Below are 18,295 nucleotides of genomic sequence, written 5' to 3'. Positions count from 1 at the left end.
ACAACTAAGGCGTCATCAAAACTAAAATAAAATAACAAACTTTCTGTTATCGATTCATAAAAAATTATAGAATATTCAACTTGCAAAAGAAACGATACTTAATCCTAATTTAGGAATCTTGTTGAAATAATTAAACATCCCTAAACGAGTATATGATATATGAGCATTTTAAAAAGACATTCTCATATAAAAGCAAAAATATTATAATCTTTTTAAAATTAAATTAAAATTTTTAAATTTTAAATATTTTTAATTTTAATCTTGATTTGATTTTGTATGCAAGTATTACTGGTGCTTAATTCTGAAGATTAAAAATCTTTTATATCAAGTTTATAATATTATTGTTTATATATGAGAATATATATAATCTTGATTTAAGGCTAATTTTTTCTATGCAAATGTCATATATTTTCGGTAGGCGGAAATAATAAATGATGATGAAAAAGCGCATTATGTCAAATAGTGAGCAAAAAGATCTGGCGACAAGATTACTTTTTTCGTAAAAAATATGCAAATTGTCGTAGAAGCAAGACATTATAATTGTACTATGTTTAACTTGTTGACAAGTTTTGCGCGTTAACTTCTGTCGCGAATTGCGGAAATAAAAGATGCAATAATTATCGGAAATCGTATTATGTCATAGTGAAGGTACATGTCGACTTGTCATTTTCTTATGACGTAAACTTGACAAATTATGATGTATATAAAAGCGAAGAATGCCCACGTTTAACTAGTATACCAACCGTTTGTGAACCAAGCTAACCATGATGATTAAGTTGTTATTCGTTGCGTTGCTTTGCGTGGCGGTGGTAAGAAGTCGATAATAGCTCATTTATAGTCACAAAATGAATGTGTTAATTACATAGACCGTGTTAATATAGATATAAATTAAATTAAAAATATATGAACTCGTATTTTAATAATCGATAATGAATCTTAATGCATCTTAAAGATTAAAGCCTTTTTCAGAATACATAATTGATTATATATTTAAAAAATGTAACATATATTTTTTCGATGTGTGAAAATAGAGAAAGAAAGGAAAATACATATACATATACAAAAACAAACTTTTTATAACTTTAGTTCTATCGAACATCCGAGAATATAAATAATATATTCTTTTTTTAAATGAGCAAGATCCTTTTTGGAGCCATTCGAAACATTCGATCAATTTCACAACTCGCTAAATAATATCGATTATTTCAAGTCACGTAATTAATGTTATTAATATCATTAATCGACTTCTAATATGGTTCATAATAAAAAGTTTAACTATCTTTTTAGTTCGCCGATTCAGAAGACGATCAAATGGGACCTCAAGTAAGTAAGATGCACAACTATGGACATTTTATATAAAAAATTGTGACATGATAATTTGACAATTTTAATTCAAATCTTCAAATCTTCAACATAGATGTGAATTTTTTTTCGTATTTTCTTTGGATAATCTGCAGTTTGACATTTCAAATCGTGTTCCATTAAAGATGTGGCTGGGGCCAGGGAGTGCAATGGGCGAAACGGCTCGAATTCACTCTTTAGTAAAACGTGCTGCACAAAACCAACCACCGGGACCACCACCACAGGGGAGACCACCACAGGGGGGACCACCACAGGGGGGACCACAGGGACAACAGGGACAACAAAGACAAGGACAATACGGGCAAGGACAACAGGGATAACTAGAGTTTGGTAGATATTTTTCAAATTGTAATCTATTATTAGATTAATAATATTTAATTGAAGTCTTTTGTTCTTACTTGATGTGAATTGTAATATCGATCTTGCGAAATATTCTTGTGAATTATATATCGCCAATCGCCAGTCAGATTTCGTATAAAATCAATAATGTCCGTTATTTTTTGATAAACATTTTTTGGCATTTTTCATGAATAACAAAATTTAATAAGACGAATTTAACGAATCGAATCCATTTTTAGATGTTTAATAAATCACGACAACATTTTAAGAATGAAAAATATAAACGCAATTATCATAATTTACAAATCATTCAAAATGTGATATTTTATTAAGAAAATCATTATTAAAAAAACATGATGATCGAAGATTAATCTTCCATATTTATTTTGTAGGTCTTCCATGAATACTGAAGTCTGTTCATTGCGAGACAAAAATGATTAGATTTAACTTAGCACTGTATACATTTTATTAAATTACTCGCACAACTGAGAATTCCATGGATTTAGGATAATAAAATTTAGCATTGCAGAAAGTTTTTTCTTATTATTTAAATGATCCATTCTTCTTTTCCTATCAAAACCAAAATAATGCGTGATTTTTTATTTCTTATACAAAGAATTTTTATGATTAAATTTGCTATTTCATTTGAATCTTTAACTTAGAATATTTTTTTTTTGTTAATACTAAAAACTATTTTGTTACATTAGATAATTTTGTCTGTTAATTAAGATTGCTTTTCTGTAAAAATTATCTTTTTTTATTTTTAAAGATTTTTAATCATATCAATCCAGACGATAAAACCATATAATATAATAAAACCATATAATAAAACCATATAATAAATTCGAATAGAATAGTAGAGTTAAACCCTCTTTCTATTCTTTTATTAAGAACAAAATATTTGGGACAAAAGGTATTGAGTATTTTTCAACTTTTTTTAACGCAGTTTTGTATCTATTTATAAATATTTATTATAAATTTGAATTATTTTGTACAATTTATCAATATATATTGTCGTTATAAGATCGTTATAAGATCGTTATAAAATCACACCAACCATTTTCACATGCTTGAGATAAATTCCATTTCGAAACAAAGCACCGCAAACGACAAAGCCACAAATTATTATAATTGATTGCGAGATTTAATGCGATAGCGGCGTATTGTACTTTTAATTCGCAAAAGAATCTACCGACATTTACAAATACATTGTACAAATACATTGCATCGAGCAAGAAAAGATGATTAATTATTTTGCGCTTTAACAACTACATACGATAGTCGTTCTCCGTCTCCTCGTTACTTGACATATGTCGATCACTCTGAACTCATGTTATAAGAAACTACGAAGTGTGATTACGAGCGAATACGCATCTGTCGATACCAAGATAATGTATTTCATCTTGTGACTGTCGTCACAATTGTTCTTCTTTCATCACAAGGATAGATCTGTTCTTTTCGGCTTAACTTTTTACACGGTTCATCTTTCTTCCTTTTCTGTCTACGTTAGAGAGAAAAAGAGAAAAGATAAACTGTACAAGAAGTTTAGCTGAAAAGAACGGACCTAACGTACTCGGAATTGTTGTGAGCAAGTAGCGCGCGCGAGATATATACAAAGCAATCGAGGCGCTAAACACGTGGAGCGAGATGTAAACAAAGAGGGGTGGGGTGCGTAAGATGCGCGCGCTGAGTCGCCTACCTACGCACGCCTCACGCTCATATTCCTTCCGACTTCCGCGAAGGTCGCAGCCTACGACGCTTTATTCACGAAAATAGAAATCTCTCTTTTCTTCCTCTGCTGTTGTCTCGCGTACTTCTCTAGTTTTCGTTTTCTCTTTCACCTTATTAATCTCTATGCGTACATGATCATCTTATTGTCAAACATCTTTTGCGTAATACAAGGTATTAATTACATAGAAATACAATAATTATTCTTTTTTAATATTTTGTTGTTAAACATTGTAGCAAGCATCACCGCTTGTTCTTTATCTTTTTTTCATGTTGTTTCGCTTTGAAAGCGTTACAATAATAACATAATTCTATTTTTTTTATAGGGTAGCATCGCAACCTTGTACGTATAGGACCACGTCGGGAACGACCAGTTATCGGTGAGTCCTATATTTTCTTTATCACGAAGGGTTATATCGCGAAGTATCTCAAATTAATTTATCATAAAGTTATCGTAAAGAAACATGATTTTATTTCGTGATTGATGTGTTTCATCTATAAGAGCTTGTCGCTATTTTCTCTCGAGTTACTCTAGTAATTATTCGAACAACATAACTGAAAATTCAATTTAAGATATTCCATATACTTAATAGTCGTACGGCGTTTATTTTGCTTGCGTGAATGATAATTAAATAAGAGGCACAAGGCACATAAGAGAGCTCAATGCGTCCACGGATTGAGAACCGTCGCGGGTTTTATTCAGCGATAAATACGCGATTGGTATCGCGCGCGACGATTCACGAGACTCGCGCGCGCACGAACAAATCGAATGGCACTCGGCGCGCGATTATCCCTAATCGCCGATCCGTCGAAGCGTTTCCTTTTGCGTCGCCCCAGAGAGACGCGGATGAAAGGAGGCGAGATTCGACTTGCGGATAATCGATGAGCCGGCATGAGTGACGCATCCGCCGATGGCTTCTCGATCGGCATCGCGCGAAGCGTCGTGTCGCCGTCGATAAATGACGACGACATACGACAATGACGACGATGACGACGACGATGACGACGATGAGGGGTAGACGAACGGTGAATATTACCTTCAGCACCCTCCTTCCTCCTCCCCTTTCCCATCTCTTCTTGTCCCCGCGCGTCTCCCTCCGCGGTTTTCTCTTTTTATCTCGTTACAGGCGAATAAATCGACGGGGTTGACGCCGAGGTCGGATTCTATGGTCGCCAATAGGAGGTCAGCTAACGTCGCAGATTCACTATTATCGCGCGGGATACGCGCGGACGTCGCTTCTGGGTGGTAATTAGCTCCAATCCTGGTAACGGCGTCGTATATCTCGCGGTAATTTTTACACGCAACTCAAAGCGATACGCACCCGGCGGCCCCTCTGTTCGCTCCTTTTGTGTTATCCAGATTTTATGCTCCTCCCTCCTTCGTCTCTTCCTGACCGTCGCGTCCCGTCTCTTCGACCCCGCTGATGATGTGAGTGTCCCCTTCGTGAGCATGGTCTTTGATTTAAAAGGAGATTTTATGCATGCGCGCGTCTTATTCTCTCTACCTTTCTCTCAACGATTCCTCGAGATCCGCACGTCAAATGACGTGGACATCCTCTCGTTCATTCTGCAAGAAATTTCCTCTGTAAGAAATTTAACATTTATATTCATACCGTTATTTAAAACGATCAAATTGTAAAATATAAACTATGTAAACATATTGAGTTTTATGATTGATCAAACCTTGTGTTTTTTTACAATCTGATTTATCTAGGTTTTCAAACAGATCTTGTTTCTTGGTCTCGTTTTAAAAAATCTTCATTGATGACTATGACAATTTTTTTAAGACTTCCCCAGATGTCAAATCGTCGAATAAAAAATTATATTCCTACAAGGGTTGTGTGGGAACACTAAGATTCTTACCGGATCTTCGTAAGAGATTGGGAAGGAAGAGAGGAAGGACGATGAAATGTGGGAGGAGTCGCCGAGGACAGGAAGTTTATCGATGAGTATATTAGAAAATGGGATAGTGAAAAAAAGGGTGGGTTGATCCATGTGTTGATCAAAGAACAGGTGTCTAATTGTTATGTGTCAATCATCAAATATTAAGACCTTAAGATTTTGATCCCTTCTTTCAATCGCTTCGATAGATTAATCCTGTCGTTATTAAGCAGTAAAGGAAGTGTATATCCTATCGGATCTGTCGATCCTTCCGCTTTTTTTGCTATTGTTGTTTTTTTTTTATTTTTTTTTAAAGCTTATCCGCTGATCGGTTTTACTAACGTCGATTAAATTTGATTTTTCTATCTGTACAATCATTACAGTAAATATTAAAATCTAGATAAAGATAGATAATAAGTCAAACTATAATTTTTTAATTAAAATCAATATTTTTATATTTTATTTGAAAAGTTCAACTTTTTACTGTTTTATATTTTGTTTTTACAATAGATAGATTACTAATGAAAATTTTATATGTTTCATTTGGGTGTTTTCGTTAAATAAATAAAATTTGCAAGTCTTATACACTGTCTCAGTAAAAATATTCTCGGAAGTGTATTTTAATATCTCTCAGACATATCTCTCGCGCTGAGTTTTAATCGTTCGACAATCGCAGCCTAAGCGACTGCGAGATTGTTTAATTTTCACCGCAACGACGATTCGATTCGTGCACGATCACGACGCGCGATTGGCGGCATTGCTCGTCCGCGTGCTCGTGATTGGGATGACTTGGCTGGAAAGTGTCTTTCAGCGTCTCGTTTCCATCTCTTCTTTCTTCCTTTTCCCGCGGAAGAAAGCCATCGCGCGCGATGCCATTCGGTAGCTTCGCCAGCTCATTGTGAGCGTGTCGGCGGAATATCGTCGGCGAGTTCGGTCGTATAATGAACTTCCTACTTCCATAAATGACAATAGAAACGGGCAACCTTAGGTGCTCCCCCTCTTTCTCCCCCCCTCCTTTTTTGTCCTAACACGAAATTAGTGTGACTGTCGGCCGATCTCAATGACTCGAATGCGCTATCGTTGCATTGTGCGCCTTTCCAGAATTCTCTCGGTGAATTTCCCGTGGGGAAATTAGGGAACCGTAGAAGACCACCTAGAAGAATGAAATCGAGGAGATCGATGATTACTTTGAGGAAGATAATAGAGCAGAACGCGAATCATTACGTGAATTCTATGGCGTGACGGTTGATTGATAGAGATTTCGACGTTTCTGCGATTTACAGCATCAAACTTTTTTTAGAATTGACTCTAAGTCTCTTTTCTTTGTCTATTACAGATATAATTCTAATTAAAAAAAAAAAATGATTTAAGCATATAAAACGAATTTGAATTTTGAATTATAATTATAACAATAATGATGTGTGAATATTGTCTTCGTCGTTTTTTGTCTTCATCACATTGTTCGTATCGATTTGAATTACTTTCTTTGAGATTGAGATAGAGATATACCTCTCTCGGGGAAAACGATGGCTATTGAATTATCATGGACGATTTTCGTGTATCCCGCAACGGAATTGATCGTGCCATTTGACACCTAATTTCGTGCGCGATGGGCGTCAACGAAACATTGTCTTTAATTTACTATACTATTTCTTTTTATCGCTGCGCGTTTACGACTCTGTTTTTCTGCAGGCGGCTGCTTTATCGCATTCCGAATGGAGCGTCTCTCGGGACGAACGAAAATGGTCGATGGATGAATTCTTAACATTTATTGTTCTCGCAAGCTCGCTTCTCGATGCAGTTTCGTTACACACGTGGATATACTATTTTATTTATTATTTGAGACATTTCGTCTATCCAAATGCATCTGAACGATAATTATTTAGAAAAATGCAGAAATACATTTTAGTAAATATATATTTTAGTACGTTGAGGGAGATTTATTATGGCATATTTTGTTTTTTCAATTTACGATTAATTTCAAAATTTTCATCGTCAGGAGATGTACGGAATTTTTCGCGTGCACATCCGTGTACTTTGTCACGCCAGCGTTTTGCGGGGTTCCGGGGGTCATTGATGTACCGTTGCCGAGTTTATTGACAGATCTCTTAGTCGATGTACATACACGTCGCGTCGTTGTCAATGCGTCTCCATAAATCACAGCACGGCAATCGGGGACAAAGACTTCGCATAGACAGTTAATCGAACGAGCGAGGAACTCATTGCAGAATTGAGAGATTTTTAATAAGTTGTAAATTAAAAGTTTTCTCTCTCCGCTGCTGTATTCTTGTAGACAATCATGCACGTCTCGGCAACGATTCCTATACATGTTAAATTGACATTGTCAATTGACAAAACGCATATAGAATATATCAATTGCAAAAATATTTAGAAATAAAATATTAAAATTATTGAAATTCATCGCCTCAGTACGTATAATAATTGTATTATATATATTTTTTATTTTTTTGCTCCTTACTTTATATCGATATTAATCCTTTTAAAGCGAAACATCGCAAGAGGGTACATTAATAATTACGTTGTGGGGGAATTAAATCATCCAGCAGGCCGTTGCACACGTGCGCCTCTGATTATATTCGGGCTAGTAGCACGGGTCAAATTTATATATAGGATAGAACTTCTTTTTTAATGAAAACGATCGCGGAACGATACCTGGACGAGGGCGAGAACAGCGGCGATCTAGGATCTCGTCCATTCTTCCGCCATTTCTAAATCTTACGGATGCATTGTGACTTAATTCGCCTTCCTCGCCACGGCCGCGATGGGTGGTCGGATACAGATTTCTCCCGAATTTCTCACGAGGGCACACCCCGTTGAGAGAAGTCACGGTATGAGAGACTCACAAAGAAAAACGCTTCGATCCGCCGCATAATTTATTTGAAACTTGACTGGCCAGAGTGCGAGATCTCGTGTATTTATTTATTCGACATGAAATAATCTGTAAGATTAGTATTGGATTTTAGAAACGTGTCTTTTTAATTAATTTGGAGAGACGTTTTGCAAATATTTATCAAAATTGAATTATATTATTGTGCATTTAAACGTGCATTTAAATAATATATATTAAATGTATATTATTTTGGTGTAATAAATAATAATTAAATTTTAAATAAATCTTATAGTACTTTGTTTAATTATTTAATTGAAATAGTAATTCAATTGTTATTTTTATTTATTAAACACTGTGACGATGAAGAAATTCAATATAATGTTGCTGAAGAAAATTATTGAATTTATTTAGAGAGAAACCTGCTCTAAAAGAATTCTTATGTTTAGGAAAATTTTCTTCTAAAACAGTTTATTGTAAATCAAGGCGCTTAATCTAGATTCACGTTCGTCTCTTAAATCTTTTAAACAATTAACTGTTTTAACGTTATCGTAATTACAGGGCTGATTACTAATTGCGCGGTGTGTGCACGTACAAAAGTGAAAACGAGAAGGCGTGGCCAGGTTCATAAATCACTCAAAATATTCGATAAAACCCTCGACTCCTTCACCATCCGGTCGTCATTTTACGTACATTGTTTTATAACTTTATCCCATATCACACGAATGATATCCATTGAGATTCGGAAAAAATGATAATTTTCAAGAATCGATGCATGTTTACACAGTAAACGTTAAAAAATATATTGTAATTACACAAATTAAAATAATTATCAGAATTTTACTTGTATAGTATTCTTTTATTTTTATATTATTTATATTATTATTATATTTAAAAAAATTTTTTCATACTGTAAATTTTTTCTATCTTGATGTAAAAGAATATTAATATAGAAGTAAAATAATAAATTAAGATATTTAAGTTATATTTGTTCCTAAATTATAGTAAGCATAGTAAATGTGTGAATTATCTATGTCAAGTTGAAGAAAAAAATTATTTTTACATACGCGGTTATGGTCAGCGACCTGTTCTTTTATCATTTGCATAATCACCCAAGAGACACCATAGCCATAGCGGGGATGTATACGCTCTGTGACAACATCCATCACGAAAATATAGCTGTAACGGACATCCAAGTAATTAGTTGAAATTTACGATGGTGATTAATCAATCTTAAAAGACGAATAACTTTCTTACTTCGAGTAACTTCTTTTAAGTTTCTTTAAATTTCTTATTCGATAGTTCCGAGGTAATCGATGTTTGGAATAAGAATTGATCAATGGATTAGCTCGCAATATATATTTTACGCAAAAAAGTGCTTAAAACTAACTATCTATTGTGACAAGTAAGAAAAAAAAGTATATTGTGCCTTTATCTCCTTTATACATTGTTAAGAGAAGACTTTACGGTAACAATTTGTCGCGCGACATATCTTATATTCAAATGCTCTATCTTGATAGACGAAATAATCTCCATTCACCATCTCGCTTTTGCTCTACGCTGTCAAGTTTAGTAAAGTCATTGCAATATATTGGCGAATATTGATATTTCAAAGCGCGACTCTGAACGATCCTTCGAATCGTCGATGGCGAATAACGTTCGATCATTACATGACACATCTCCCACGTCATCCGAAGCAGGCGAAGTTAGATCGCGGTTCCGTATCGAATGATCATTATGTTACCACGGCGAAGGGTGGATCGCGCGTGAGAGCCGGCAACAAAACGCCCTTTCCCAATCGCGCCTTTATCGGATCGGGATCGATTCCCCCTATATCTCTCTCTCTCCACGTGGGTGGCGTGCCACAGGAATATTACACGGACTTTTAGGACAGTTTAGATGGCCCTGTATCGGTGCGCCGTTAGACAATGGCGAATTCTCCGCTCGGAAAAAGCATCCTTTCAAGCCGCGCGAACACCTACCAGGATCTTTAATAACGAACTCGACGCACTGACGTCGTTGTCCCTCTCACTCCTTCTCTCTTTTCTTCTATCTCTCTCTTTTATTCTCTCTCTCTCATCGCTTTCGCGTGGAACGTCTTCATCTCCCGGCGCCGAGCTCTGCTCTCTTTTCTTCTCTCGATCTTCCCCTCTCCCCCTCTCCTTTCCCCCGGTTCCTCGCCACTACTTTAGTCGCCACGTCGATTTCGATTGTAGACCGCGCGATGACTCGCATCTCCAGCGAGATGCGACGCGGCAGATGCGCCGCCGATTTAACTTCCTGATCTTCTCGTGTCTGAGAAAAATATCGCGACTCGTCTCAGAGAGCGCGATATAAATTTAAAGTCTGTAGAAAAGAAATATTACATTCTCCAAATTCTTATTTACTGAACGCCTTGCTCTCTTGAGTATCTTTATTTTTAGGATAAATCTCTCGAATCTCGCGACGTGAGCTCACGCATGTTTCTTCGCACGCACGTGGCGTTGCCCGAGTGACATCCGCAGTCACTGACTTCTCCGAGAAGAGAGGGAAAGTGAGGGGTATATCGCCCTCGTGTGTCATTTTGGCGTAATCTTCGCCACGGTGTTCGAAACACGGTGAGTTCAAAGTCAGATGCGAAACTGCTGAGAATTAACGAGCGGCACCGAGCAATTGCCGTCGGACGTCTCCCGATTCCTTTCTCCGCCGAACCGATTGCCGAAGAATCGCTTCCATCGTTCCGTTCTCATACTGTGTCAGATAATCAGCCGACCGGGGACAACGGAGGAATCGGAAGGAGCCGCCACCGGGGTTCACCCCGGTGCCTTGGTCCTATAGCGTGTAATCACTGTCCTTTCTTCTTGGCGCGTTTTTCGCGCTACGGTACCCTGTACTTTAAAAGAAACGACACATTATATTTGCCACGCGGATGGTTCGAACGAAATCTCGTCTTACGTCGACGTATTCGATTTTTGCGGAAGTCGTCGCCGATCTTATATATATAAATTTGCCGAAAAACACGTATATGTGCATATCCTCAGGGCCGAACGATACGAAGATGATGGTCAGGAAAGATTTAGATAGCAAATATTTACGAATATTTATTTGTTTACCGCATTCAATCTCTCAGAATTAATATTTTGGTTATTATATAAATATTATTAAAATAATTTTTTAATGTGTGTAAATTTTCATTTCTGCAATATTATCTAAAATGAGAAATACATAATTTTTTATTATAAAATTATATTTATCAAATAAATAAAATAACTGGTACATACGTCGATTTTAATCAAATATTTAAAATTAATCTTTAAGTATATTTAAATTATGACACGTATTGCTCTTTGTGAAAATTACTAAAATTAAAAATTATTTGTGACGATTCTCAAATTCAATTATGTCAATTATAGATTATACATTAAGTGAAATTCGCATTGTGCGATGCAAAGACATCTACATCATGAGAGCAAATTCAAAAATTTCGTAATAACGAGGTGTGAAAGTAAATGTACGGCCCTGAACGACTACCGGTTTCATCTCGACAATTCGTGATTCGAAGACGTGACGGGGAGAAAGGAAGGAAGAGAATGAGTACAGTGAGTACGGTCGCACGCGTATTTTAGCTATGGACGACAATGTTCGCGTTGCGTGCCACGCGAAGTGCATGCATGGCCGTATGTGTGCGCGGGGGGTTTCCGAGTACGCCAAATTATGTTATTGTAACAAGAGGAAGATGCAAGGCCCAACAGCGGTAGTGCCGGTGTTTTTGGAAGCAGAGCCTCAAAATACACACCTCGTGCCCGCCTCGTCTGGAAACCTGTTTGCGTGCGAAACGTGGCGCGATTAATTTTTAAATAGTCCCTTGCGACAGGAGATAAATACTGAAACGATACGTTTTCAAGGATGTTTAGCGTTTAACGATAAGAAATTTGAAAGTAATATCTCAAAGATCTCGAGACTATTATCAAAATTGATATCGAAACTGTATTTACTTCATTCTTGAAATTTCTGATCGATTTTAGTATTTTGTAAAAATTGTCAGTTATTTTTGTAAGAATCATTTTATTTCTTTTAATTGAATATTCCGTTGTTTTCTAAAGACCGGTCAACAATACGGTCAACAACGGTATCGACAATAGCGTAAGTTAATATCTTGAAAAGTTATAATTTTGCATATCCTCCCTGCATTTACATTCATCTTCGGTCAACGATAACAACATTGTATTCACGACGTTCACGTGCATCTCTGAATAAAGATCCGGTGAAACAAAGACGGCCGCGTGCGTTTCCGTTTACGCAACATCCTTCCGGCACCGCTCTCGTTATATATTTCGGGTTGGAAGTGAACCGCAATTGCTCGAATTTGTCGCACGATGTCTCTCTCTCTCTCTCTTCGCTTTCAAAGACCGGAGGTTTGCTTACAATAGCAAGAAAGAAAAAAAGATACGACGAAGATATTTACGCGATGATCAACCTTACGAAATAGCTTGACTGGAAAATGTTCGCAGTATAAACTTGTAAACAAGGAAAAATAAGTTTTATCAATTTTGATAAGATTATTTTGTTATCATATTTTGGAAAAACATAAACATTTTCTCGTAAATGCTAATATTTTGTTCAATATTAATATGTTTAATATTTTAATTAAATTTAATAAAAAGAAGATTTCTAAGTACTGATATAAAAATTAAAAGCTCTCTGGGAGCAATAAAGATAAACCGGAAATAACTATATCGATCGGCTTTCATTACGAAATAAGACTGACGATGTGCAGTACATACAGACATGCAAGGAAACATTCGTTCTGTAATATTGGCCGGATGTCCGGTGGTTTTGTGTCGAATGTGGTATTCGTAACAAAGTAGAGGAGAGCCCTTTCGTAATACGCGTCTGTGCATTTGTTGTTTTTTTTTTCTTTCTCATCATGACTTTGCAAAACTGCACTTTTTCCGCAAAAAGAGTACAATAGAAAGAAAAAGTACAAAGAGGAAAGGTACAAGATGCAACTTTTTTATTCAAGTTAACATTTCCGCATTGTATCAGAGGAAGTGAGAATCTAACAAAATAACGTAAGTAACTAGTAACGTAGTTTACTAGTAACGTAATAGAGTTTTGCTGGTCAAAAACTAACTAATTATTATTATTAATCAAAAAATGTCAATCAGAATATTTCGAGTTTTACTGGCCAGAACTGGTTAGTTTGACTTGTTTCTGAGTAGTTTCTAAGTAGTTTCTGACTAGTTGCTGATCAGTATTATACAACAAAAATTTTCAGTTATTGAATAGTTACTGTTTAGTAAATTCAAAAGAATAAAAACTAGCCAGTTTCTAGTGAGTAATCAGTTTTTCTTATATGTTTTTCGACTTGAGAACACATAATTTAATTTCATTTGATAATATTAAATTTGTAGTGGAGTTTTAATCTTAATTTTTCATTTATATTTTATTTCTTTTTATTTACGTACTTTGGCTTATATCTTTGAGACCGATGGTCCAAACGCCCGTGGGAAATCCGATGGCCTTTGCTGGCACCTGATATACCATGGGGCGCAAAAAGGGATACTCAGTTTCGCGTATGCATCTCCGAAGTCGAGATTAATTCTCGCCGTTGAGTCGCGTCTAAGCTGCCGCGGCCCGAAAGAGCATTTAAACCATTTAGAGACGCGTTTCATTGGGAAATCCGACAATTACTAATTCGCCGGTCGCTCGTCCGCGAGAAATCGCGATAAATCTCGTATTATCCTCTCGGTCCATCGCTCGGCGTGAATGCGCCCGCGAATGCGCGCGCGCGCGCAAGCGCGATACGCACACGCGGGTGAATTCACGCGCGCGTTTACGTGCGCACGTGCACACGCGTGCACGTGCACGCGCACGTTGTGCCGGTCGGATTCACGCGGAAATGCTTAACTTATGAACCCTCGCGAGTCGAGCGGGGGAGAGGGAACGGCTGAATAGAAACGTCTCTTCGGATCCAGCTACACGCGGATTCACGGATTGGATCCCCGGCGTTTCCTGGATCATTGCCAAGGTGAAATCATCGGTACGTCACATAGTGGCCGCGCAGCGGTGGCCGATGATTAATGATCATTCGACGGCGAGCGGATCGGCGCTAAGAGACGCACTTCCTCTCGCGATCGGCGATCCCGAGATCCTCCTCACGTCGTCGATTTAGCTACCGGATCGTTACGACACCATGAATCTCATTCCATTAACTTTTGCGTGTTTTGCGCTTCTAGCGTACGTGTTCTACGACGAATAGAAAATACTTTATAAATTAGCAGATTCGTCGTCGGCAAAATTAGTACTTCTTTATTGGTATTAATATTGGACGTTATTAAATAAATTAGCTGTTATTACTTTTCGCGTGCTTGTTTAGTAAGTTTCATAGTATTCAGGAATCATAAATAAAAGAGGATAAGAGGTATGGATGGATATATATGTATACCATAAACGAAATGGGAATATATATATAAGAAATTCGCATAAAATTACTATAATTACATCGATCAATCGTCATTTAATTTGCAGCCGAATATACGCGGTAACAGCATATGGAATAACTGATGGAGTGGATTTGTGTCGATCTGGGTCGAAAGAGTGGATCGCGGCGAAGTTGCTATAAATTAAAGTGTAATTGCGTCTAGACTAACGGATATAAAAAGCGTATATTCACCGCGAAAAAAATATGGCAAAGGCTATCTGACTTCGATTTTGCTGTGCTATTACGAAAGCGAGACAGCCGAGATTGTACAATGTACGGCGGTAAAAAATAAATGCGATAAATTACCGTCATTTCTTACAGATGACTTGACAATAAAATAAACGCTCTAAGCACCGATGCCGCTAAAACGAGAATAAGATATTTATTAATACCGGTTCATTTGCCGGAATTGATTGGAGAACCTCGAAAGGATTAACGGCAAATCGCGGAGGGATCTTCGCGCGCGCGAACACGATCTTCTCTTGGAGCCTCCTCGACGACCATCGCATCCACCTCGCGCTCTTATTACGATCTAGATCCTAGTTCGGTCGCGTATACTCGGCACTCCGAGACTCTTCAGGAGCCGTCGTTCGCGGCAGAGGTCAGTCGTTAACGCGTCACGAAAAGATGGACGAGCCGCTGCCGGTGTCCGCGGGCGCACAATGGCATATTAATGGCTGTCGGTAGCGGTGATAAATTCCTAGGTTGAACCCGCTCTCTATCTCTTCCCCTCTTTCTTTCCCTCTCCCTTTCTCTTTTTAGATGCAAAAGCGCGGCCTTCTCCTTTCTCTCTTCCTTCTCCTCCGTCTCTCCCTGTTCTATCCCGGGGACAGGGACGAGAGTTCGGCGACAATGAGCACAAATAACTCAACGCGCAATAAAAAGATGAAAGAGAGAAAGAGAGAAAGAAGAGTTATGCGCACACAGGTGAAACGACAAAGAGAGAGAGAGAGAGAGGGGGGGGAGAGAGAGAGAGAGAGAGAGAGAAACATAGGAAGAGAAATGCTCGCTACGGTTAATTGCCTTTCCTAGATGTCCGGTTAAAGATCGACGCTAGTTAACCCGTCTTGTCCCCCTTTCCCTCTCCGTTCTCTCAGACTATTCTGTCACGGAGTGCATTATCTTTCTCGGGATGTCAGATAGCGCAGGATGCGTCCGCTATGGTTCGTCATCCTTTACACGTACGCGCGTGCGAAACGCGAGATAGGACGGATAACGTGGTTACGTGAGATTTTGCGATTGCGCGAAATAACAATAGGAATAACGAGGGAAATAATGTCGTCAGTTGTAGATCGCATGCAAATTTTGTAAATTAATTTATAAGTAATTTTATAAAATGTTATTAACTTTACAGGATGATGCAGATGTAATCTTTATGTATTTTTTTTAAACGATTTGAGGTAATATTCAGATTTTATAAAATAATATATGTGAATACGATTGTTTTTCTTACACTGACAATGGTATCGGTCAATCGGGAAAGTGTAACTCTCGATCATAATTCATAGATCATTGGCGATTATATGAACGAGCGGTGAAAAATTCACGAGCGGCGGTTAGATAACGCGCTGATTGGTGCCGCTGATACGTCAAGGCGTTATAACTTTCGGATGTGCAACTTTGGTGTAATTAGCAGATTGGAGGATAACGCTTGGGCCTGTCAGAGGCTGAGTGAATTACGCGGGACAGGGGAATGGCAAATTGTAAATATTATCCGAGAACATTTAGGAAACGTTGCGCGACGGACATGGGGAAGGGTCATCAGCCATAAGCCACATTTTACGTGAGCTGATTAAGTACGCGGAACAAGATACGGGCACTGATATCGCAAAATCTTCTCTACGTAACTTTCTGCCAGAATTATTCCCGAGTTCAGAGCGTCGCGATAAAAATATTTGTATTATATTAGTATCCGTGCGATGCTTGGACGTGCCTTTACACATTTCTCTTTTTTTAATTCTTTTTTCTCGACGACGAATCGACTTTCCACGACCTTCAATAGAGAAGAAGCTATCATTAAGTTGTTTACGCTGCATCCCTCGCCGATTAAATGAGCGTCTTGGACGTAGTGCAACGACACCACGACGTCGAATCCGCTACATCGGCACGAAATCGGCCATCTCAACCGAAATTCCCCTATTATCTTCCTCTTTTTTCCGTGGAAGTCCCCCGAAGCGCGTAGACGCGCTCGAAAAGCGCCGGTTAAAAGGGCGCGCATTTCCGGCGGGCCCTTTTAACCCGTGCCCGTTGCGCGTCCCCGGGGTGTTCTGCACGACGCGGCGGCGGCGTCGCCTTCCCCGGGACGTTTTATGTTTTCGTGATAGCTCACGGCTGTTTATTAGGAAAGGTTTACCCGGCGTGTGCGCCTTCCTTGAGGCGGAACAAAGTGACCGTGTCTCGGAACGGCTCTCGGGTTTTTGACCGCTCTAGGAATTCGACCGGGCCCTTAAACTCTTATCCTCTCGCGCTCTCACCGATCGCTCTCACGACGTCAATTAACGTGTCTCGGAACGTGAAAACGTCATCTCTTCCTGAAGCGCGTCGAGCGTTCCTTATTAAAGACACTGTGCATCGCCGAGATGCAGCGAAAAGGACTTGAGCTTCCATAGGATAGAATCCATAATGGGAGATTCTTCGGGATCTTTTCGCAATATTTTATTATAACAATATCTAAAATTGAAAGATTATTTGTGATATTGTTGAATTTTATTAAATTCTTATTAAATACTTTAATTATTTTTAAAAATATTTTTAGTCATGTTACGATCTACCGTGATATAGGAATACTTTAAAGTAACGGTACGGATGTAACTGGGACGACTCTTGAACGCTTAAATCTCAACGCTTAGATGACTCGATGACCTTAATTTTAATTCTGAATTATTTACTATTGCTATGTGATAAATGACAGGATATCGAAACGTTTCTTCGACGCGTCGATGCTTATTAGTTTCACATCGATTCTTCGTCTTGTACAAAGAAAATATATGATAATTGTTATTTATTTTACGATAATTCACGTGAATGCCTCTAATTATGTTTGGAAGTTATGCGCCTGTTAAACCGTCTGTTCAATTTTAATGACGAAATATACAGCGAGAGACGTATATTGGAGATTCGCGCTGCCGGATAAAAGATAAAAACGCGGTCGCGCGTAGATTCTCTTCTCGGTATCCATGAGTAATACGTTTTCTAATGGCTGTATTCATACGCGTGACGTACTCGTTAATCAAACGCGAACTAATGCATTTAGAATCATCGCTGCGAGCGGGAACTGCACCGCGCGGAAACGTCGCGCGCCATTAACTGTGAATCGCTCGCGGAGCGAAAAAAGGCGCGGCGCGGTTCGTAGATTAAATAAATAAATCAGGGAGAAAACGGCGTGGTTAAGACTAAATCCGGGCGAAATATATACGCGAAGCGTCAGGATGATATATCGCGCCGGCTATAAGAGATGGAGTTATCAAACGCCGTTGATTGAATAAATCGCAACTTCAACCCGCGATGTTATCCGCGTTACTTTCGCGCGTTTGTTGAGAAACCGAATTCCCGTACAATGGATAAAGACGTTTATTATAAGATGTAGAGAAAGTGCAAATTTCTCTTATACACATATATTTTCACAAGGTATCCCATGGAATAAATATAATTAAATTCTTAATTGTAAATTTCTA

At 38.1% G+C, this 18,295-nt stretch overlaps 2 protein-coding genes across 3 annotated transcripts in view; both read left to right on the top strand.

Annotated features, from left to right (window-relative positions):
- The window catches only part of LOC105431364 (4-vinylanisole receptor-like), a 69,454-nt gene that overhangs the window by 1,867 nt on the left and 49,292 nt on the right, over positions 1 to 18,295 (top strand). The window contains exons 2-3 of the mRNA XM_089081916.1: positions 3,756 to 3,809; positions 4,557 to 4,717. The gene's annotated coding sequence lies outside the window, so the exon portion shown is untranslated. The remainder of the gene's footprint in view (positions 1 to 3,755; positions 3,810 to 4,556; positions 4,718 to 18,295) is intronic.
- LOC105431327 (uncharacterized) lies at positions 678 to 2,233 on the top strand. Of its 2 annotated transcripts, none has more exons than XM_011645438.2 (4): positions 678 to 809; positions 1,288 to 1,323; positions 1,458 to 1,692; positions 2,094 to 2,233. In XM_011645438.2, exons 1-3 carry the CDS (start codon positions 765 to 767, stop codon positions 1,680 to 1,682), a joined length of 306 nt encoding a protein of 101 aa, XP_011643740.2. In that variant the 5' UTR covers positions 678 to 764; the 3' UTR covers positions 1,683 to 1,692; positions 2,094 to 2,233. The 2 variants fall into 2 exon arrangements, with proteins under 2 accessions (XP_011643740.2, XP_011643741.2); XM_011645439.2 differs by having other exon boundaries at positions 680 to 809; positions 1,488 to 1,692.

Source organism: Pogonomyrmex barbatus, unplaced genomic scaffold (genome assembly GCF_055798465.1).
Source record: "Pogonomyrmex barbatus isolate J1 unplaced genomic scaffold, ASM5579846v1 scaffold5, whole genome shotgun sequence".
Classification (NCBI taxonomy): Eukaryota; Metazoa; Arthropoda; class Insecta; order Hymenoptera; family Formicidae; genus Pogonomyrmex; species Pogonomyrmex barbatus.
Note: the sequence above shows the minus strand (reverse complement) of the source record. Positions and strands in the feature narration are given on the sequence as shown.